Below are 23577 nucleotides of genomic sequence, written 5' to 3'. Positions count from 1 at the left end.
GGTGAGGACAAAAATAAGCCAAGATTTCAGGGCTGGAGAGATGGCTCAGAGGTTAAGGGCCCTCGCTGCTCTTCCAAAGGTCCTGAGTTCAATTCCCAGCAACCACAAGGTGGCTCACAACCATCTACAATGAGATCTGGTGTCCTCTTATGGCGTACATGTGACCAAAACACTGTATACATAATAAATTTTTAAAAATAAGCCAAGATTTCACAACTTTAAAACTCTGACATTCTGGAGCAGATAATTGCTATCAGTTGCTATCTAGTGCATTCTAAGATACTGTTCCCCCTACCCACCAGACCCTGCCCAATGTCCCCTGGAGGGCAAAACTGTCCCTAGCTGATATCTACAGGACTATATCCATAAGTATCCCAGCCCGAACAATTCAGTCACACGTTTTCTTCCTCCCAGCCTGAACAATTCAGTCACATGTTTTCTTCCTCCCAGCCCTCAAGAAGTGATGTGAGAAAGAGCAGCCAGACAGGAACTGCCGAGTCCATTTCTGCAGTCCTTAAGCAGGCAGCTTATAGTGCTTATCAGTCCTTTTCTCTAGCTGCTTGGCCCCAAAGCTTCTCAATTTCCTTAAACCTGCAGCCACCTTCCTAATCAGCAAAGGGTGTCTCTGACTTCTCAGAAAAGTTAACTTCCTGTTTCTGAACATACAAGCTTATTAATAAACGTTGTCATTATAATTGAGAATATTCCTCCTCCTTCCGACTCTGTGTAGGGGTGGGTCTCTCTTCTGTGAATGGTCCTTTCATCTCAGTGTCTCGGGTTATTTATTTTTACATATATTTGTGTCTGGAGCAGCATGCTTGCCATCTGGTACTCATATATATAAGTCAGATGCAACTATATGGACTCCAGGGATCAAAATCAGGTCCTCTGGCTTGATGGCAAGTGCTTTACTTGCTGAACCAGCTTGCCAGCTGCAGTCCTATGGGTTTTATTCCTTGAGGCAGGGTCTCAGGTAGCTAACTAATGTTAGCCTCAAAATCACTGTCGTCATCACACACACACACACACACACACACACACACACACACACACTTTTATTTTTTAAAAATTCAGCTGTTTGTCTTAGTTGGATCTTTTCTTCCATACTCAAGTTCTGTCTTAATTCTAACAAAATAAAAACAAAACACATCATCCCTCCTTTTTCTGTGACAAGGCCAAAGTTTCCAAAAGCGTTTTATTATGTCCCCAATTCTCTCTCCTGTCCCAACTATTGCATTGTTTTTGTCAACTATCACCAATCCCCTGTGTTACTAAGTTCAAAAGGTATTTTTCAGGCTTTATCTTCTTTTGTTTTTTGTTTGTTTTCTTTTCCTTTCTTTTTTCTTGAGACAGAGTTTCTCTGTATAGCCTTGGCTCACCTGGACTCTCTTTGTTGACCATGCTGGCCTCGAACTCACAGCTATCCACCTGCCTCTGAACTCCCCCACCCCCCTACCCCCATGCTAGGATTAAAGGCGTGTGCCACCACCCAGTCTTTTTTTTGTTTTGTTTTGTTTGTTTGTTTGTTTGTTTTGGTTTTTTGAGACAGGGTTTCTCTGTGTAAGAGTCCTGGCTGTCTTGGAACTCTCTTTGTAGACCAGGCTGTCCTCAAACTCACAGATCCGCCTGCCTCTGCCTCCCAAGTGCAGAGATTAAAGACGTGCTCCACCACCACCCAGCGTGGAGCCATTTCTTTGAAATATATTTTATTCCCTAGATTGCCGGCATTTTGCTTTACTCTTAGAGCTGCTTGGAAGGATTCTTGGGGCAAGTAACTCAATGGCCATAAAACGCCATTCTACGCTCATTATTCCAAAATTTATAACACCTTTAAAGATCTCGCTCTCTTTCTATCTTGATCTTCAGCCTTGCTGGAGATGGACTCAGGACTCAAAGTGCTTTACTGCTGTCCTCCACCCACTGATATCGCCTACTCTGAAACAGGATCTCATTAGGTCGCCTGTCTAGCTTTACATTCCAGAAGTCAGGCGATCCTTTAACCTGAGCCTCCTATAGCCTGAGGACTACACAGTGTGAGCTACAGCGCCTTCTTCTTCTTCTTCTTCTTCTTCTTCTTCTTCTTCTTCTTCTTCTTCTTCTTCTTCTTCTTCTTCTTCTTCTTCCTTTTTCCTTGACTCAGAAAGTGAACTCTTAAAACTTCTAACCAGAATGAACTTCAAGAAACTACCAGAAGGTGCCGCGTTGTTCTTGGCATCCGTTGTTCCCACAGCCTGGAAAACCCTTATCGCGTGGATTTCCGGAGGAACTCGTACTTATCTTTCGTGACTTTTAGAGTAATTTCCTGCGGCAACTCTACAGGCAGTCCTCAAAATAAGTTTTGTTCATTGTGTGCCAAAGGCGCCTTGGAATTTCTGTGTACCGTATTCTGTCCACTGTGATGTATTTACGCATCTATTTCCGTGGTTTAGCGGGACCAAAACACCCTGTAGGCTTAGGCAGACATTCTAGCTTTTCCTCGACATTCAAAATACTAAAGCACCCCGGTACGCAGCTGCCATGGAGAGGGTGGGGAATCATGTCAGTAAGGGCTAAAGGGTGAGTTCCCAGGCTCTCCGCCTGCGTGGCAGGAGATTTAAAGCACACCCCGCACGGTGATTGGTTCCAGCCGTAGAGGTGTGTCTGCCCCGCGGCGCCGGCGAGTGCGCTTGCGCGCAAGTCCTTCGGGCGCATGCGCGCTCAGGCGCGCCCCGTCCGAGCTAGGAGTGTACGAAATCTGCGGGGGCTGGAGAGGAGTGGCGGTAGCAGCCTGGTGAGCCCTTCTGGAAAGCGGCTGAGGGAGCTGGTCAGCGGGAAGGGTAGGATGATATCCTAAGGAGAAAGAGGGTGTGGTGGTGGTTGAACGTTGGTGGGGTCGGACTATAGGGGAGAAGGGAGCTCCGGCCAGTCCTCGGTGGATTGGGCCGAGAACGAGATCGCCAGGCGTTGGCGACCAGCGCGAGCCCAGCGCAGGAAGGGAGGCGCGCGAGAGTGGTGCCCTGGACTTGTGGTTCGGCTCCCCATTCCTTCACCTCCAGCCTAATGGTGTTGCCTGTTAATATTAACAGACTGCCTGGTGGCCCTGCTGAACACATGATTCTGAGATAGTTGTTAGAAAAATGACCCCGAGGTCGGCATTGCAGACTTCACTGTCTAGGAAAGTCCCTGATTACCGTAAAATTAAGGCAGGCGCGCACTAAGAGTATGGTCAGGCAAAGGACGATTTTTCCCAATCGGTTTGTATGTGAGGCGAGTATTTTAAAGTGCTGTTACACTTCTTCCCTTCGTCCTTAATCATTGGTCACTGCACTATTAGGAAAAGCAAACTGGTGTTAGAGGAAGCGAAAAACATGAGTTGAGGAAAGAGACTTTTCCCTTTTGCTGTTTGTCATCTGGGTTGGTTTGGGGTGGGGGCAGGGATGGTGACTGCAGGAGAGTTAGGAACTGGCAGCTTTTTCACGGCGTGTTTTTAGCCTTGTGAAAATAGTGTAGTTTCTTTCTTTTTTAATAATTTATGTGCATTGGTGTGAGGGTGTCAGATCACCTGGAACTGAAGTTATAGACAGTTGGTGCTGCCATGTGGGTGCTGGGAATTGAACCCAGGTCCTTTTGAAGAGCAGACAGTGCTTTTAAGCACTGAGCCATTTCTCTAGTCCCTAGTGTAGTTTCTTACTAAAAGATATTTTAAGGATTGGAATAATTTCTACCTTGCTTCCTTTGAGAGGGTTTTGAGATGCCCTGGAAAAATGCTGATAGTTCAATCATAGCCAGGTAAAGGGTATACTTCTCATGTTTTTTCTCTCGTGGGAAATACTATTTAAATTTTGTGAGGCTCTGGGCAGCAGTAGCTCACACCTTTAATCCCTACACTTGAGAAGGAGAGGCAGGTTGATCTCTGAGTCTGAGACCATCCTGTTTTACAGAGTGAGTTCCAGGACAGCTAAGACTGCACTAAAGAAACCCATTCTCTGGGGGAAAGAATCCTATAAGGCATAATTTGCTAAAGCACATTTATCTTTCTTTCTTTCTTTCTTTCTTTTTTCTTTCTTTCTTTCTTTCGTTTGTTTTTCATGACAGGGTTTCTCTGTGTAGTCTTGGCTGTCCTGGACTCACTTTGTAGACCAGGCTGGCCTCGAACTCAAAGAGATCTGCCTGCCTTTGCCTCTCAAATTCTGGAATTAGAGGCATGAACCACCACGCCCAGCTAGTTTAAGTACTTTAAAAACTTAAGTTATTTCATAGTAAAGTAAGAAATGTTAGTATTTCTGTCACTAGCAAAGTTGATGCCCAAGGTATCCATTAACCACTTGTTATTTGTTCTTTTGGTGAGAAGTTTTGAGAAAAAAACCATATTCAAGTAGATACATACTAACAACTAGGAGAAACGCTTCTGGGACAGGTCACATTAAAACAGATTAAATGATTAAACAACTTAGCCTATACCTTAACTATTTATCATTCCTGGGAGGACTCTTTGGTTTGGTTTCAATTCTTAGGAGGCTTTGTTTGTTTGTTTTGTTTTCGAGTCAGGGTTTCTTCTAGCTTTCTACTTTCTACATTGTAGCAACCCTTAAGACCAAGGGAGGTTTGAAAAGAATTAGGAGTTGGTGACTGGAATTCCAGGTGAGATGCTAATGACACCTGGTGTCTGTCAGGGGTCAGCAGGCCCAATATTCAGTCTTTTGTAATCACAGTTGCTCTGATGGAGATGATAATGGTTGTTTATGCTCTGAACACAGTTCCATAATAACATATTTAATAGTTGTGAGGTGGTTATAATACCTGAGCGCCCTCGCTGATGTCTATAATCTCCACTACTTGGACGGTTAAAGCAGGAGAATTTCAAGTTTCAGGCTAGCCTCAGCAACCTCATGAAACCCCATCTCAAAAATAATAATAAAATAAAATCACGCGTGCGCGCGCGCACGCGCGCACACACACACACACACACACACACACACACAGTTTCCCAGTTCTTTTAGCCTTGTGCTTATGCCTCAAGATAAGAGCTCTCGGCTGTTCTTCACGCTCCCTCTCTGCCTGCAGCCATGCTCTCTTCCGTGATGGTCATGGGCTTTAACCCTCTGTGAAACTGTAAGCCCAAATAAATGCTTTCTTCTGTACGTTGCCTTGGTCATGGCCTTTTGTCCCAGCAATAGTAAAAATGAACTAGAGCAGAAGCCAGTACCATTAAGACCAGTATTAAAAAAAAAAAAAACCCAAGCCGGGCGTGGTGGCGCACGCCTTTAATCCCAGCACTCGGGAGGCAGAGGCAGGCGGATCGCTGTGAGTTCCAGGCCAGCCTTGTCTACAAAGTGAGTCCAGGACAGCCAAGGCTAACACAGAGAGACCCTGTCTCGAAAAACAAAAACAAACAAAAAAACCCATATGAATAAATATGAATGAAATATATATTGAACACTCTGTTCTAGACACTGTTTTGTTTTGGTATTTGATGCTTGGGCTTTAAACTCAGGGTCTCTCCTGTATATGAAGTTCACTTCTCTCTGAGAGCTGTTCTACTACTAGGAATAGGTACTGTTAATAAATATTTTGGGGACTGGAGAGATGGCTTAGTGGTTAAAAGCACTGACTGCTCTTCCAGACACCCGGGGTCAATTCCTAGCACCCACATGGCAGCTCACAACTGTCTGTGACTTGACAGCCTTACACAGACATACATGTAGGCAAAACACCAATGCACTTAAAATAAATAAAATATATTGCATGAATGAATCATGTAATAGTACTGGATTTAAGCATGATTATTATCTTTTAATGAAGAAACTAAAGTATAAAAGTTAAGTAAGCAAAGCATTATGTCAGTTGGATGTGGTGGCTTTTACCTATAATCCCAGAACTTTGGAGGCAGAGGCAGAAGTATTGCTGGATTTTGTTGTTGTTGTTGTTTGTTTTATATTTTACTTATCATTTTTGTGTGGAGGTGTGGGTATGCACACACATAGGGCAGACGGAGGACGGAGTTCATTCTTTCCTTGCACCATGTGGGTACCTGGAATTAAATTCAGGTCATCATCAGGCTTGGCTTCAGGCACTTTTGCCTGCTAAGCCATTTTGAGGGCCCAGATGGATTTAAGTGTCAAGCCATCTGGTCTAAATAGTACCAGCTTCTGTCTTAGCATCGTGGCAGGGAGCAAGGCAGCAGGCAGATGGGGGCTTGAGCAGTAGCTGAGAGCTCACATCTTGGGACATACCCTCGAGGCGAGAGAACTAACTGGGGATACCATGGGCATCTGAAACTCCGAAGCCTGCCCCAGAGACACATCCCTCTAATCCTTCCTTGCATGCTTAAGCTGGGCATTAAGAATTCAAATACATGTGTCTTAGGGGGCCATTCCCCCCTCCCTTTTTTTTAATGGTATTTCAAGGGTTTCTCTGTGTAATAGTCCTGGCAGTCCTGGAACTCTCTTGGTAGACCAGACTAGCCTTGAACTCATAGAGATCCACCTGCCTCTGCCTCCCAAGTGCTGGGATTAAAGGCGTGTGCCACCACTCAAACCACCACAGTGGGTGTACACATATGTCCCAGTTAGGGGACAGCTTGCAAGAGTCCATTCTCTTCTTCCACTTTGGGGGTTCCTGAGCTGGAACTCAGGGCATCAGGTATGTGAGCAAGCACCTTACCACTGAGCCCTCTCGATGGCCTCAGGGACACCATCCTGTAATGGTCTTTGGAATCATTCTTTTTAGAGACCTCAGTGCTGATGTTCTCTGGGTGTGGTGTGTACCCAATGCTCTTTGTGGGATTCATTTAGTAACTCCAGAACACATCTAAGGTGATGCAGTTTTGAGTTAGCTAACATGAGACGGCTGGTGTCTAATGTACTTAATCTGCCAGATTGTCTTCTTTCCTAGACAAGTGGCAAAGAGCTGCCTGCGTGGCTTTCTCACCTTCCACATCTGCAGTGTTGGTGTCATCAGTTACTGCCTCCCCAGGATTAATTACATCAAGTCACTTAGGGTAGAATTGTGGAAATTCCAAAGCTGACAGAAGCGTGAAGGCTGGGTTTTAGACACCAAACAGTTAACTTAAAATATGCACTTCTTTAAAACTGAAGTGTAATTTTGTGTTTGTTTAGTTGGTTCCTGGTTTCTAGTGGTTCCCTCTGACTCAGTTCATTTTTGCCTTGAGTCATGTGTTTCACTGTACTTTAAAAGATAGATGTTTATAATAGATATGATTCTGGGGTAAACTTACATCAGATCACTTGCATAGTTGGGGGCAGGGATGTCCATATAAGAATGGCTAAAGTTATCTACTTAGAAGAAGTATAAAAGAAACCAGAGAAGAAAGAAAGGTAAGAAATTCTTTCTTTTCTTTTTAAAATTTTTTTTTAGGTTTTTAGACTGTGTTTTAGGTTTTAGACTGTGTTTCTCTGTGTAGCCTTGGCTGTCCTGGACTCACTTTTGTAGACCAGGCTGGCCTTGCACTCACAGAGAACCACCTACTTCTGCCTCCCGGTTGCTGGAATTAAAAGTGTGTGCCACCATGCTTGGATGAGACTTATTTCTTGAGACAGGGTTGTGTGTGTGTAGCCTACACTGGCTTTGAAGTAGTGATCCTTCTGTCTCATCTTGCCAAGCATTGGCATGGACCATGACACCTGCCTGTGGAAACTAGTCTTAACGTAAATCATCTGATCTAAATACTAAGTACCTTCAGGAATTGTTAAATTTGGAATATTGTTTCTTTTTTGGCCTAAAGTTCTTCCTTCCACCCATCCCTCTCCCTCCCCCCATCTCTGAGTGTGTGTGTGTGTGTGTGTGTGTGTGTGTGTGTGTGTGTGTTTTATATAAAAGTAGCCCAGGTTGACTTGAAATTCCCTATATAGCCCAGGATAGCCTTAAATTTATAATCCTCCTGCCTCAGACTGCCAGGTGTTGGGATTATAGGCTTGCACTACCAAATCTGGCCAAGTACATGAACATTTTAGACATTCGTATTAGAAGTGGGACGTGGCTCAGGTGTGATGATGGGTGTAAGTATCAGGTAAAAAAAAAAAAAAAAAAAGCTTAGGTCCAGGCGTGGTGGCACATGCTTTTAATCCCAAATGAATGTAAAGTTAGTTTGTAGAAGGAAGCAGCCATATTTGAAAGTGATGTCTAATTGAGTGGCAGAAAAGGTGATGAACCACAGAAGATTTGAAAGACTAGGATACGCCTAAGTCTCATGAGAAGAGAGAGGAAAGGGAGCTACTTAAGCAGCTTTACAGAGAGAGGAAGAGTTTTACCAGAACAGTAATAGATGCGTTGCAGAGCGGGAACTCAGGCAAAGACAGAACGAGCCAGAAAATGAGAAGAAGCCAGAAGATTAGAGCAGATTGCTGAGTTAGTTTGAGGCCAAGCAGATTAGAGAGAAGCTCGATTAAATACATCAGCTGGGAGAGGAGTTTGAGCCAGAACAGCTGAGTTGAAGCAGCCAGCCCAGAGCCCAGAAAGAACAAGGAAGGGCGAGCTTATTAAGCAGCAAGTCTCAGAGGCTGAAAACATTCTAGGCCTAGGATAGTGTACAGAGGCTGCAAGCTTCCGGGCCAGGTTAGCCGAAGGAGGCAGTAAGCCTCTTGAGACAACACCTGAGCCAGGAGAATAAAAGTGACTTTTACAAGACAGAAAACCTGGACTTCTACCCATTTACTTCTGCTGGTTCTTCAGACAGGTTTTCACTCTAGCTTAGCTGTGTTTGCACCCAGATTGTCCTCAGACTTGAAATCCTCCTGCCTTGGGCTCGCTAGTGTCACGCAAGCAATATCAGACTGTCTTTTGTTCCCCCTTGTAAAAGGCACTTGGCATAGTGGGCCACACTTATAATCCTTGCACCTGAGAGACTGTGACGGAAGCATAGTTTACAAGGCTACGAGTTTCGGAGCAGCCTGAACTGCACAGAGAGAGACCTTGCCTCAAAACAGAACACCTAGAGAAAGAAATGTTTTCAAATTTTGAAGAAGTTGATATAAACACATGCCACTGAGGGTCTGTCTGCTTCTGCCTCCCAAGTACTGGGATTAAAGGGCTATATCACTACATCTGGCTGGTATTTACCTCTTTTGAAAATATTTCATATAAATTTTCAGGGTCTCATGACACATGCAGAGGCAGGTGGATCTCTGTGAGTTTGAGGCCAGCCAGGGCTGCATAAGGAGATCCTGTCTCAACAGATTTCATATAAATAACATTATACAGTATATGACCTTTTGTGTTTGTTTCCATTTATTCAGTATAATGCCTTCAGTGCTGACACATACTGTAGAATATAAATAATTCAATTCCTTTTAAGAGGTGAATATTATCCCACTATGTGGACATTTGTCCCCTCGCCCTACTTAGCGGCTGTAAGTAATGTGCATGTTTTGCCTCCACTAATATAAGTACACTATGTGTGCAGTGCCCGCGGAGGTGAGAACAGGGTGCACAATCCCTGGAACTAGAGTTAGAGACCACTGTGAGCCATCATGGAGGTGCTGAGAACTCAATTTGGGTCCTCTGCAAAAGTAGCAAGTGGTGTTAACCACTGAGCCGTCTATCTGGCTCCACCTTCAGCCTCCTAAGTGCTGGCATTTATAGACATAGACCACCATGCTCAGCTTCTTGGCTTCTCATTTTTCAAAGTGGTAGTCAGAGCCTACTTAACTAAAAGCCACCTGGGGTGGGTGGGTGGACGCTCATGCACGTGTGCGTGCCTGCGCGCACGCGCTTGTCTCTCTGTCTGTCTTGTGTGATGCCAGGGATCATATTAGGGCCTTGGACATGGCCCATCTTCAGCTCTTAGCTGCTGTCTTTGCCCGTTGTGTTGGTTTGCGTTTGAGTCTCACTGTGTAGGTTCTCTGCCTTTAACTAATGACTGATCTTCCTGCCTTAGCCTTCAGAGTGCTTCGGCTATTCTTATTTATTTATTTATTTTGGTTTCTCTGTGTAGCCTTGGCTGTCCTAGACTCACTTTGTAGACCAGGCTGGCCCCGAACTCACAGCGATCCACCTGCCTCTGCCTCCTGAGTACTGGGGTTAAAGATGTGCACCACCATGCCCAACTATTTTTTGGGTTTTTTTGAAACAGATTTTCTCTATCCTTGGCTGTCCTGGACCCGCTTTGTAGACCAGGCTGGCCTTGCACAGAGATCCACCTGCTTCTGCCTCCCCGAGTGTTGGGATTACAGGCGTGTGCTGCCACATTCAATTTTGTGCTCTATAATTTGAGTCATCCACTTGGGGGTGTTGAAGTGTATCCCGCAATAAGGGAAGACTATTGTCATTTTGTGCTTCTTTCCTTTTCTTCTTTTACTGTGTGAGCCTGGTAAGGAGATTGTTACAGATTCTCTTCCAGCTACAGTCCTCTGTTTTCTTTTCTTTTTTTGTATTTTTGGTTTTTTGTTTGTTTGTTTGGGGTTTTCGAGACAGGGTTTCTCTGTGTAGCCTTAGCTATCTTGGACTCACAGATTATTAACTTCTTCAGACCTTGTTTGAACCCATTCTTGCTGCCTAATGTGAAATATTTTCCATTTAAGCCTTCAATAAAGATTTCTCTCTATACTTCTGTTAGCAGTACTTAAGACAAATCTGTTATTATTTCTATTCTCTTATGATTCAGAGAGGTCAACCATCTGCCAATGGGTGGGGATGTTTCCAATAATTTAGACTTACTGTATGAGCCAACTGAAAGATTTCTCTCAAGAGAACCAAGGACTGGTATTATACTTTGGAACCTGGGTCTAGAGTTTATTCATCATTCTGTTTTCTCTGTTTTTTTTTTCTTTCCCTTCTTCTTCTTCTTCTTCTTCTTCTTCTTCTTCTTCTTCTTCTTCTCCTTCTCCTTCTCCTTCTCCTTCTCCTTCTCCTTCTCCTTCTCCTTCTCCTTCTTCTTCTTCTTCTTCTTCTTCTTCCTTTCCTAGACAGTGTTTCTGTGTGTACCCTTGGCTGTCTTGGAACTCACTTTGTAGACCAGGCTGGCCTAGAAATCACAGCGATCCACCTGCCTCTGCCTCCCTTTTGCTGGGATTAAAAGCATGAGCCACCAGTGCTGCTACTACCACTACCTTGTGGCCCTGACTGGCCTGGAGTTTACTTTGTGGACCAGGTTGGCCTCAAACTCACAGAGATCTGCCTCCCTGCCCCATTCTTTTTTTTTTTTTTAATTATGTATACATGTGTATGTGTGTATATGTGCACATGAGTATGGGTACTTATAGAGGCCAGAAGTCAGAAGAAAAGAAAGAAAAAAGCCATTTAAGGGGAATTGTAGAAAGAATTTTAATTCAGAACATGGTTGCTCTGGCAGGAGATCACATTCAAAGACCTAGGTCTGTGTGATCCAGCTGGAATACAAAAAACACCTTTAATTCAGGAGACAGAGGAAAACAGATCTGAGTTCAACCCGGAATAGAGCAAATTTCTGGTAAAGAAAAGCTTAGGTCCGGGCTTGGTGGTACATGCCTTTAATCCCAAACAATGGCGGTAAAGTTAGTTTGTAGAAGGAAGCATCCATGTTTGAAACTGATGTCTGTTGAGTGGCAGAAAAAGTGACAAATCAGAGACAGATTTGACAGAATAGGATATGCCCAACTTTCATGAGAAAAGGGAAGCTACTTAGAGGCAATGCAGAGAGAGGCAGTGTGACCAGGACAGTAATAGACAGTTGCAGAGAAAACTCGGGTGAAGAGCTAGAGAATGGGAAGGATCCGGGAGATTAGAGCAGATTGCTGGAGTTAGTTTGAGCCCAAGCAGAGCAATTCAGAGGGGAAGAAAAAGGCCAGATTGTCAACTAGGAGAGGAGTTTGAGCCAAAACATCTGAGTTGACCCAGCCAGCCCAGAGCTCAGTAGGAACTAGAAAGGGTGAGCTTATTCAGTAAGTCTCAGAGGCTCAAAACACTCTAGGCCTAGGTTAGATTCACGGCAGCTAGAAGCTTCCAGGACCAGGCCTAGGTTAGTAGACAAAGGCAGTAAGCCTCCCAGATAACAATTGAAAAGGCGAATAAAAGTTCATTTTACAGGGAATCTTATGTTTTTAGATTTGTAAAGAAATATGTTGTTTTTACTACTACTTCAACCTTTGTAATAACATTAGAACCCATTAGTTGTACATTTTAAAAATAACAAAATTTTATGTGGTGCTTACTGACATAGGACTGTAATACTAGCACACGGGAGATAGAAAAATCAGGCATTGAAAGCCTGGGCTGCATAAGACTCTGTTTCAAAAAACAAAGAAACGAGGGGGAGGGGCATGAGTAACGCTTATTGAATACCAGGCACGTTCCAGTGAGTGTGCTAAGGACTTTTGTTTTGGGGACAGAGTCTCTCTCTACAGCCCTGGCTAATCTAGAACCCACCTGCTTCTACCTCCTGAGTGCGGGAATTAAAGGCATTAGCACTCCCAGCTGTGCTAAGAATTTTGAAGACTCACCTTTGTATGTTTGTTTTGAGACTTTGTAACCTAGGCTGACATTGAATCCCTGCTCCTGTGTACTGAGAACATAGGCCTGTGCTGTCTCACCTCTTCACCAGAAGTCAACCACATTTGTCCTTCTCCCACTTTGACACTGAGGAAACTGAGTCTTGTCTGCGCTGTATGTTTGTACGTGTATGTGTGTATACTTGGAAGTCAAAGAACACCCCCCTCTTCATGCATGTGGTGCACATAAATGCTCACAGACACATTAACAAAGTAAACCTTTTGTTACTTGTCAGCGCGCACTTCCTGATCCTCAGTCCCACAGCCTCTGCTCAGAGAAGGGGAAGTGTTATGCAGAACTGGAGCTCTCGGAAAGGGTGTGTTTCCAGATGACCTCACTGGCACCTGACTCATCTACTTTCCAGCTGCATCTCTTGCTGGTTTTTTGTTTGTTTGTTTTTGATTTTTCAAGACAGGGTTTCTCTGTGTAGCCTTGGCTGTCCTGGACTCGCTTTGTAGACCAGGCTGGCCTCGAACTCACAGCGATCCGCCTGCCTCTGCCTCCCGAGTGCTGGGATTAAAGGCGTGCTCCACCACCCCCTCGCCCCATCTCTTGATTTTTTAGAAGGCAGGATTTTTAGTCTTTGGTTTTGAAACAAGTCTGCTGTAGATTCAAGCCTCTCTTTGAACCCATTTGAGATTTTTGTTTTGTTTTCGCTAACAAGGTAGTAAATATTGACTTCTAGTTGGCAAGAATCACCAGATTGAATTACAAAATTCTGTTTGTGACATGTGGCTTCCTTATCCTGCAGCGTTTCCGTAATTGTAGTATATTGTCTGAAAAGCTGGCTGAAGTACTGTTTGCAGGGGCTAATTGATGAGTGTGTGCTATTTTTCTTGTCATTTGCCCCTGTGTCCCCTACTAAGGAGATACTCATTGGAGCCATAGGTGACTTTAGACCGTGCTGCCTCATAGGCTTTGACTGAGGCTCTAGGAAGTGACAGAGGAGCTAGAATTTACCTGAGCAGAAAAGAGCAGGACAAGGAAAGGCATACAAACATCTGGAAGTGACAGGGTAGAACAAAATTCTTTCTGTTGTTGCTGTTTGTTTGTTGTTTGTTTTTTGAGACAGGGTTTCTCTGTGTTAGCCTTGGCTGTCCTGGACTTGTTTTGTAGACTAGGCTGGCCTTGAACTCAGATCCATCCGTCTGCCTCTGCCTCCCCAGTGCTGGGACTAAAGGTGTGCACCACCACACCCAGCAGAACATAACTTTGTTTTGTTTTGTTTTTTGAAACAGGGTTTCTCTGTGTAAGCTTGGCTATTCTGGACTCACTTTGTAGACCAGGCTGGACTCGAACTCACAGCGATCCAGCAGAACATAACTCTTACATCTCTCTTCCTTCATGCTTTCTAAGGACTGGCTATGTTTTCTAGTCCATCTTCAAATTCTAACCCTTCTGTTTGCACCTCCTGAGTCCTGGAACTGAGTGTATACTACCACGCTTGACCAGACAGATATAATAGCACGGGGCATATATGAATGAAAAAGCAAAAGGTTCCTAAACCATTAGAGAAGTAATAGAGGACATGCTTTCTTTTGGGGGGGGTGTCGAGATAGGGTTTCACTGTGTAGCCCTGGCTGTCCTGGACTCCCTTTGTAGACCAGGCTGACCTTGAACTCACAGTGATCCACCTGCCTCTGCCTCCTGAGTGCTAGGATTAAAGGCATGTGACACTACGCCCAGCTGAGCACACAATTTAATGTTAATATTTAATGAATGAATAGTTGCTACTTCATGGAATGCCTTTATATCTTCTTTTTAAGCTTATTTATTTATGGGTTGGGGTGTTTTGCCTGCATATATGTCTGCTGTGTGTGTGCATGGTGCTGGAGGACATACGAGGGCCTAGAACTGGAGTTCCAGATGGGTGTGAGCCACCATGTGGTGCTGGGACCCTAACCCAGGTCCTCTGCCAGAGCAGCCAGTACTCTTAACCACTGAGCCATCTATCCAACACCCATATATTTTACTTATATATCTTAGTATGTGAATTTTGCCTGAACACAGATACAAAAAATATAGTTATATTTGGAACTTCTGGTGCTTGTAAAAACCTTTTATTTGTGTACATCTGTGCACGCATTATGCATACATATCTGATATAGGGCGCATGTGGAAGCTTGGGGGACAACTTAGAGAAGTCACTTCTACAAGTTGGTGTAAAGGTGGCACTTAGGTCCTTAGATTTGGATAAACACCTTTACCCACTGAGCTATTTAAATGAACTTTTTGTTTGTTTGTTTGTTTGTTTTTCGAGACAGGGTCTCTCTGTGTAGCCTTGGCTGTCCTGGACTCACTTTGTAGACCAGGCTGGCCTCGAACTCACAGCGATCCACCTGCCTCTGCCTCCCAAGTGCTGGGATTAAAGGCGTGCGCCACCACGCCCGGCTGTTTGTTTGTTTTTTAAAAGATTTATTTATTTAAGTATATAGTGTTTCGCCTGGATGCATGCCTGCAAGTCAGAAGAGGGCACCCGATTTCATTATAGATGGCTGTGAGCCACCATGAGGTTGCTGAGAATTGAACTCAGGACCTTTGGAAGAACAGACACTGCTCTTAACCTCTGAGCCATCTCTCTAGCCCCTTAACTTTTAAGGCTCAAAAATCTTAGTTAATTGCATGTAGCACATTTACCTACATATACATACACAACCACATATAACTTAAAGGGCTGGGAGTTGTGGATCATTTGCCTAGCGTGTGTGAGGACCTGAATTCAATCCCCAACACACACCCAAATGAAAAAGTGTCTGATTATTGCATTGCAGGGGATTGAGCCCAGTGCCTTGTGCGTGTGAAATAAATGCTCTACCACTGAGCTACACTCTCCACCCCGGCTGAAGAAATTTGCTGGTGACCAACTGGCTGTTTTATTCCATATCACACACTTGCTGGGTTATGGGATACGGGTCATTTGAGAGTGTACACTGTTTCTTTACTCATTTGTTCATTCATTGGCTATTTCCCAAGTACGTACTGTCAGATCCTGTTAGGTGTTGACATAGATGAGAAAGCCTGTCCCCTTCAGAGTGTCGTCTACTAGTTTGATTTGCTGGTGACCAACTGGCTGGTTAATTTGATTCTCTGTTTGTCAGTATAATTCATTGGTTTCTGGCTGAAACACTTGGAACGTTTGTGCCTGATCATTCTTTGTTAATCAGCTTTCAGAATGAGAGTGAGGAGTTTTAGTAGCTTCCCTGACCTTCTGCCACCAACGTCCCTATCCACATGTTACTAAAATCACAAGTTTCCAAGGGCTGAATATGGTGGTCCACAGCTCTAATCCCAGCACTTGGGAAGGAGAGGCCGATGAGGGGACCAGGAACTGGGGGATGGGGATGAGTGGCGATGGAGCCCACGAAGAATCCCAGGAATCAGACTCTGGAGACCAGACTCAAGGTGCAGACCTAACTTTACTGTGCAGCGTATAAGCCTTTCTACGATTGAAGGGCCGCTCAGACCCTCCCATGCTAGCCTCAAGCACCAATAGCAATCAGTCAGGTTGGTGTAGCTTCAAGGAAATGTTGGGGGGCCAAGGTCACCTCAGGAGACTTCCGTAAAGAGGAGGGAGGCAGTCACCACCCTAGCCTCAAGATCCTATTTTGAGACTTGACTACTGTGCTAGGAGTCCCTAACAGATGAATACTGTGTGCAGGGGGTTGGGATCGTTCGAGGAGCCATAGGAGCTGCAGACGCTTCACTTGCCGTTCTTTATGGACCCCCATAGGCAGAAGGATAAGACGTTCAAAGTATCCCTTAGTTACGTAGCAGGTTTGAGGCCAGCTTGAGCTACATGAGATGCTTTCTCAAAAACAGCAATGACAGCAAATCTAGAATGCAAGCCAGGTATTATCTGCATTGTAGACAAAAAGCTTTGATAATTGGTTTTCAGAAATGTAATATAGCGCTGTGATGTTGTTTAGTGGGTCAAGTGATAGCCATGCAATCATGAGAACATGACTTCAAATGCCCAGAACCACTGTAAAGCCAGATGCAGTGAGTAGCTCAAGTACAATCCCAGCACCTATGGCTGACTGGGAGGTGAGGACAGGAGAATCCCTGGACCAAGCAGCCTGGTCTATATCTGCATGCATCAGTGAACAAAGAGAGATCCAGTCTCAAACAAAGTGAAAGGCAAGGACAGACACCTGAGACTTCCCTCTGACACACATGCAGTGTGGTGTATGTGCCATTGACATACAATGCTCAGATTTATACATACACAGACATTACATACACATACATACATGGTGTAATGCAAAGCTTTAGACAGCAGTGCAGCAGAGAACTTGCAACAGGTATGACCTTCCAAGGTGCTCCTCACCCCAGAGACCTACTTCCTCCAACCATGGCTCACCTCCTTAGAGTGTCTAGAACCTGCCAAATTGTGCTACCTGCTGGATACCATACATTCAACACGTGAACCTGTGAGGAGCATCACACTCTAACACCTGCCTTATTTCCTTAAATGTTTACAAGATCTTCCTGGGTTACTGTGCCTTCAAGAATAATTGCTTAGTTTCAGAGTGTCTTCACTAAAACAACAGACCATATAAATAGAGGAGCAGCCAGGCGTGGTGGCGCACGCCTTTAATCCCAGCACTCGGGAGACAGAGGCAGGTGGATCGCTGTGAGTTCAAGGCCAGCCTGGTCTACAAAGCAAGTCCAGGACAGCCAGGGCTACACAGAGAAACCCTGTCTCATAAACAAAAATAGACAGACAGACAGACAGATAGATAGATAGATAGATAGATAGATGGATGGATGAGCAGAATCCACCCATAATGAAAACTAGTCTTTTTTGAGCTCTTTGTATCAGCATTTTTCTACCTTACATGGCTTCCAGGACCAACTCAAGCCACTATGCTTGCATGGCAAGCACCTTTATCTGTTGAGCCTCCTCAGTGCCCATGGGTGGTCAGACCTGCATAGCAAGTGCTTTTACAAACCACTGAGCCAGCTCACTGGCCCAAGAATAGTCTCTCAAAGTTTATATTTCATTTCTGCCTTGCTTTTTGAGGCCAAAGGCCCTTTCCTATTAGAAAGAGCACCGTACCTGGGCCTGGGAGGTCTAGCATAGTTAATAGAGTGCTTGCCCTAGCATTCAGTCTCCAGCAGCATATAAACAGCCATGTCTGTATTCCCAGTACAGGACGGGCAGGTTGAAGGATCACAAGTTCAAGGTCATCCTCAGCTACATAACAAGTTAAAGCCTACTTAGGATAGGTATATGGTTGCTGGCCTCAAAAAGAGTATTTCTCCTGTGTTTTGGCTTAGTTCTTGTACTAATAGCATTAAATATCCGCGTCTCCTCTTAGCCTGAGTTTCTGACTCTGCAGTATAGGTGGACAGGTAGTAAGACTGGCCCCTTTGTCCTACTTGCCTGGTAAGTTCCTAAATCCCATAAATCTATGCTTTTTGCTTTAACTTTTGTATATCCTTATTTTTCTAGAGTATCCATATTTCCGCTTCTGTGTCCAGTAGAGTTTTGAAACATCATGGATAATCTGTCACCAGAAGAAATTCAGCTAAGGGCTAACCAGGTTACTGATGAGGTGAATGTTTTTTATTTTGTTTTGTTTTGCTTTTCACTACATTTTGCTTCATTTGGTTTTCGTGTGAGTATGGGTGTGTTTGAGCTGTCTCATGTTCCGTGGGGGTCAGAAGTCAGCTTCCAGGAGTCAGTTCTCTCCTTCCATCATGTGGTCCCAGGGATTGAGCTCAGGTGGGCATGCTCCTGGGAAGTACCTCTGCCTCTGGAGCCTATTTCCATTTCCACAGTAGAAAAGTGAGAGTGTCTTTTTAGAGATTACTTTGGCTTCCTCTTGGTCCCTTTAAGGTAGCTACTGTTTAACTTACAAATCTGGCAGGAATTTTGAACTTTAATGATTCCTTAATATTTGTGTAGCAGACATAGTTCTGCCTCCCCACATGAAACTCCACGGCCCACCATCTGAAGTCTGTCTTAAGGAGCGTCAGTAGAAGAAAATGAGCGGGGAGTGCTCTGCTTTCTTTGCTTTCTTGTAAGGAGGAGGATGTGCTGACAGGTTTTAACAAGTAGCATCATAAATATAGCCTGTGATTAATTTGTTTTTCTGTATTTTTTGGAACGTTATAATAACTCTGTATTTCTTTCTAGTCTTTGGAAAGTACAAGAAGAATCCTGGGTTTAGCCATTGAGGTAAGAAATATTCAATCTCTGAGTATAGAAAGGTATGGTGGGATATAGCACTAGCTGGAGTTGGTGTTATTGGAAACCAGGAGTTGCTGAAGACCGTCCAGCAATGCACTAATTAGCTATTTCTGTTTCTTTGAAAGCATTGGGATGTTGGCAGGTAAGATGAATTTACCACAAGCTTGTGACTTACTTTTTTGTTGTTTTGTTTGTTTGTTTGATAGTTTTTTTAAATATGTTATAGAGGTGTTTATTAAATGCGCATGAGGGGGAGAAGGAAAGTGGGGAAAGAGTACCTCAGAGGGAGAGAGGGAGGGAGAGAGAGAGAGAGAGAGAGAGAGAAAAAAAAGGATAGAAACAGAGAAAGAGTGATTGATTGTTTTTTGAGAGAGGGTTTCTCTGTGTGGCCTTGGCTGTCCTGGACTCACTTTGTAGACCAGGCTGGCCTCGAACTCACAGCGATCGGCCTGCCCCTGCCTCCCAAGTGCTGGGACTAAAGGTGTGCACTGTGGGGTTAAAATGCGTGTTGGTATGAGACAACAAGTTCTGTCTGTAACACTAGTTTTTGAGAACTTGGTTTTCCATGTGATTCTTTCTTGTTGTTTGTCAGTCTTTGCAAATTTTCTTGTTATTTAGGGTTGCTTTCTTGTATTTTTATCTTTCTTTTTCCCTTTTTAGTCTCAGGATGCAGGAATCAAGACCATTACTATGCTGGACGAGCAAGGCGGTGAGTAGAAGTCATTGAAGGAAACTCTAAATTTGACTTACAATGCCAAAAATCCCTATAAATCAGCCACTTAGAAAATTCAACCTTTGCCGGGTGTGGTGGCGCACCCCTTTAATCCCAACCACTTGGGAGGCAGAGGCAGGCAGATCTCTGTGAGTCCAGGCTGGCCTGGTCTACAAAGTGAGTCCAGGACAGCCAACCCTATACAGAGAAACCCTATCTCAAAAAACCCAGAAAAAAAGAAAGAAAGAAAATTCAACCTTCGCTGGGTGTGGTAGCATTTCCCTTTTATCCTAGAACTTGAGAGGCAGAGGCAGGCAGATCACTGTGAGTTTGAGGCCGGCCTGGTCTACAAAGTGAGTCTAGGACAGCCAAGACTACACAGAGAAACTTTGTCTCGAAAAAAAAAAAAACAAAAAACAAAAACAAAATCAACCTTCTTGGGCTAGAGAGATGTCTCAGTGGTTAAGAGCACTGTCTGATCTTCCAGAGGTCCTGAGTTCAATTCCCAGCAACTACATGGTGGCTCACAACCATCTATAATTTGGTTTGGTGCTTTCTTTTGGTATGCAGGCGTACCTGCAGATAGAGCACTTAGATACATTAAAAAAAAAAAAGTCAACCTTCTCTCTGTAAGATAAGAGTAATATATTTCTTTGTTTTCTTGATTGAAATTACAGTATCCTAGTCATTGCTGGATTAGGATGAGAGGCAACAGTGCCCAACTGTATACAAGTCTATGTTAGGCAAGCATAGCTTATTGGGTGCATTTGTCACATGAACATTAAACATGACATTCTTAGATCATTCTCACACAGCAAGGTCTAAAACAGGTTTAAATTCTGATGAGTTTAGAAACATCCAATTTTGTTGCCCTTAGTTAGTCCCACCTAGCTTTCATTAGTATAGTGACTGAATGCTAGGAAGGCTGGGAATCTGGTCTGCTTGCAAGAGTGGTTTCTGGACAGTCCTCACATGCTGTTGGTGAACAGATCTTTGTACGATGTGGCTCCAGGAGCCTTGGGATCAGTGTTGTTTCCCTGGCACTGATTCTCACTGGCAGGTGATAGGTGAGTGGAGGTTGCAGCTTGCTGCTGGGTAACATTGGCATTTTCACTGGACATCTGTGAATGTAACACCACAACTTATTCTTAGAGCAACTAAATCGCATAGAAGAAGGCATGGACCAAATAAATAAAGACATGAGAGAGGCAGAGAAGACGTTAACAGAACTCAACAAGTGCTGTGGCCTCTGCGTCTGCCCTTGTAATAGGTAAGTTGATAAATCAAGACCTTTTAAAAAATAAATCAGCACATGAGACTACCCATGCCTACTCCATACCCCAAAATAAAAGTCAGAAGTGTACCTGGATACCTGGGCCTAAATTAGCAACTTTGTCATAGAAAACCACGGCTAAATTGACTATATAAGAAACCTCAGTTTCAATCTGCATACAAAAAGACTGGAAAGTGTAAACATCTGGATGGTGTAGAACCGAAGGCATTTGTGTTTCACATTCAAGGAGTAAAGAGTGGACTTCTTCAAAAGACAATGTGTTAGGTGGTGTGGTGTCTGCTAAGGCGGACAGACAGGTGTGAGTAGATGGTACCCTACAGAAGAGGCAGGGATTTGGACGAAGGTGGAGGAAAGGGTCTGGGGATAAGGCTAAGTGGGGGGCCCCTAGCACCAGAAAACAAACAGACAAAAATAAAACTTGGGAGGAAAGGGAGTTGAACTGAGCTCCGCATTAAGTTGATAGATTGGGTCCACTTGACTGTGGACCAGGAGGCTGGTTGAAAGTATTCATTATTTAGGTCTTTGAGATAAGACTTTAGCAGTGAGATTAGAGGTGAAATTATAAGTCAATAGGAATTCACTTTAAATCAGTTGGTTGCATTTGAAGCCTGAAAGGGGGAGAATCAAAGAAGACTGATGATGCATGGTGTGTCCCAGCTTCATTGGTGTGATAACACAGCCTGAGCAAAAGAGCGTAGGGGAAAGGGTTCATTTGGACTACAGTTCCAGGTTATACTCTATCACGGAAGGGAGGTCAAGGAGGGAACTTGAAGCAGCTAGCCACATCTTATCCCAGAACAGAGGAAGGAGTGCTTCATGCTGTGTGCTTGTTCTCACCCAGTCTCCTGCCCCCTGCCTAGGCAGTGGTGCTGCCCACAGGCATGGTCACAGGCCACAGTCCTGGGTAGTTCCTCAGTTGAGGTTCTCAGGTGATTCTAAGTAGCAAGCTGATACTTAGAACATCACAAGGCATCTCTAGTAGACAGAGAAGATTTCATACTATATGGTATGAAATTGCTCTTGACACAAGAGACTTGACAGAAAACACTCATTTTGTTTTGTTTTTTACTTCCTTGAGACAGGCTCTCAGTATGTAGCCCTGGTTGGCCTGGAACTCTATATAGACCAGGCCGGCCTTGAACTCAGAGATCTGCCTGCTTCTGCCTCCCTAGTGCTGGCATTAAAGGTGTGTATCAGCATGCCCAGTCACTCTTTTTTTTTTTAATTCCATTGTGGAAATTTGTATTCTCTTCTTACTCTTGGATTAGGTTAAGCTCCCTGATTTTTGACTAATAATACATATTCAGATAATGTGAAGTTTAGATGAGGCAGTTAACCATTAATCTTCCGTTGGGAGTTCTTCTTTGAACTTTACTCTTAGTTGAGATGTGTGTCTAGAGATTAAGTAACAGAGCTTCATAAACAGTACTTCTGGCTAGTTGTCCCAGGTGTGTGTAATCCCAGAGTTTACCTTCACGTGAGTTAAGTTTCTTTTGCTTACATAGTTTCAGGGACGTATACCTCTGTTTCTAACGCGAGTTCTAGGGATTTGCACTCAGGTCCTCGTCTTGCACAGCACACACCTTGAACTGCTGAGCCGTGTCCCCAGCTCTCAGATAAGTGTTTTTATGTTAAAATATTTTTCTTTCCAACTTTAAAATTTTTTTTCTGGTTATGGGTGTTTTGCCTGCTTGATGTCAGTGTACCATGTGTGTGTGTGGTGTCCACAGAGACCAGAAAAATGTATCAGATCCCTGGAACTGGAGTTAAAGAAGTTTGTGAGCTGCCATGTAAGTGTTGGGAATTGCCCAGATCCTCTAGAGGAGCAGCCAGTGCTCTTAACCCCTGGGCCATCTTTCCAGTCCCTTCTGTGTAGTTTCCACTAAATAAAAGGATTAAGTTGCTTGTTGGTCAACTACTGGTTTTGTTTTGCCTTGAGGAGTTAGGAATTGACAGCGTTCTTCTGAGCTTTAATACAAGCCCATTGACCTGTTAGAATTTGGTTGACTCTGAACATTTATAGTTTAAAAGCTGTGACTGGGGCTGGGGACCTAACTCATTTGGTACCAACTTGCTGTTTGCCCAGCAAGGAATAAAGCCCTGGGTTTGAGAATGGTAGTTCATGCCTATAATACTAGCCCTCAGGGTCATCCTCTTCCTCTGCTACATACCAAGTTCAAGGTCAGTCTGGGCCACGTGTCTACAAAGTCAACAGAAACCCCTAACAACAATAGCAATAAAAACTATGATGTGTCTACCAGGTTTAGCAGATTGATTTAAGCAAACAAATTCTAAGTGCCTACATAGTGTGAGTCAAACTCTCAGGCATGTTTTACAAGCTTCTGTTCCTGTCTCGTATGTTCCATGTACCAGTAAAGAGAAAGTAGATGAACTTCTTTGAACAAGGAGAAATGTTGGGGTTGGTCTGATGTATTTTGATGCTAATTAATAAAAAGCCGTCACACCTGGGCAGGGCCAATGGGATCGACATGGCTAAGGTTCCTGGGCTTGGGGAGAGAGAGAGTCTTGGGAAGAAGAAAGGAGACCAGAGAAGAAAAGAGAGAAGGAGGCCGCCATGGGTTAGGTAGAAGAGAAGCACGTGGCTGGCATGGGTGGAGATTTGACCCAGATGAAGAACATTAGCAAGTATTTGGGATTATGGATGGGAGGTAGCTTGATAGAAATTATTAAAAGCAGATGGCATGGGATTGGGGCACTGTGGGAAGCTGTTTAGAGTATTAATATCTGCCCTGCCCCAGGTTAACTAAAGGCTATTTTAAAATATAACAGGCGTCAATGTCTTGGTTGATTGCTAGTGGGTTCTACAGCCATAATAATAATAAGTATAGGCCTGATAATAAACATTATTAGACAATACAGATAATTTAACAACAACAGAGAAAGACTCCTCTT

General features: G+C 44.0%; 1 protein-coding gene across 3 annotated transcripts in view; it reads left to right on the top strand.

The window, feature by feature from the left end:
• SNAP23 (synaptosome associated protein 23) overlaps positions 1–23577 on the top strand; it is a 35768-nt gene that overhangs the window by 931 nt on the left and 11260 nt on the right. The window contains exons 1-5 of one of the 3 annotated variants that reach the window (XM_084776370.1): positions 2636–2770; positions 17918–18020; positions 18605–18646; positions 19319–19367; positions 20523–20640. In XM_084776370.1, coding sequence (XP_084632496.1) covers positions 17964–18020; positions 18605–18646; positions 19319–19367; positions 20523–20640 — 266 coding nt within the window. In that variant the 5' untranslated portion in view covers positions 2636–2770; positions 17918–17963. Of the gene's footprint in view, positions 1–2635; positions 2817–17917; positions 18021–18604; positions 18647–19318; positions 19368–20522; positions 20641–23577 lie in introns of those variants that run through there. The other 2 variants (XM_084776369.1, XM_084776371.1) reach the window with 2 other exon arrangements.

The sequence above is a fragment of the Acomys minous genome (genome assembly GCF_964271855.1).
Source record: "Acomys minous genome assembly, chromosome: 3".
Taxonomy (NCBI): domain Eukaryota; kingdom Metazoa; phylum Chordata; class Mammalia; order Rodentia; family Muridae; genus Acomys; species Acomys minous.
The sequence above is the reverse complement of the archived record's forward strand: the minus strand, read 5'-3'. Positions and strand labels throughout refer to the sequence as shown.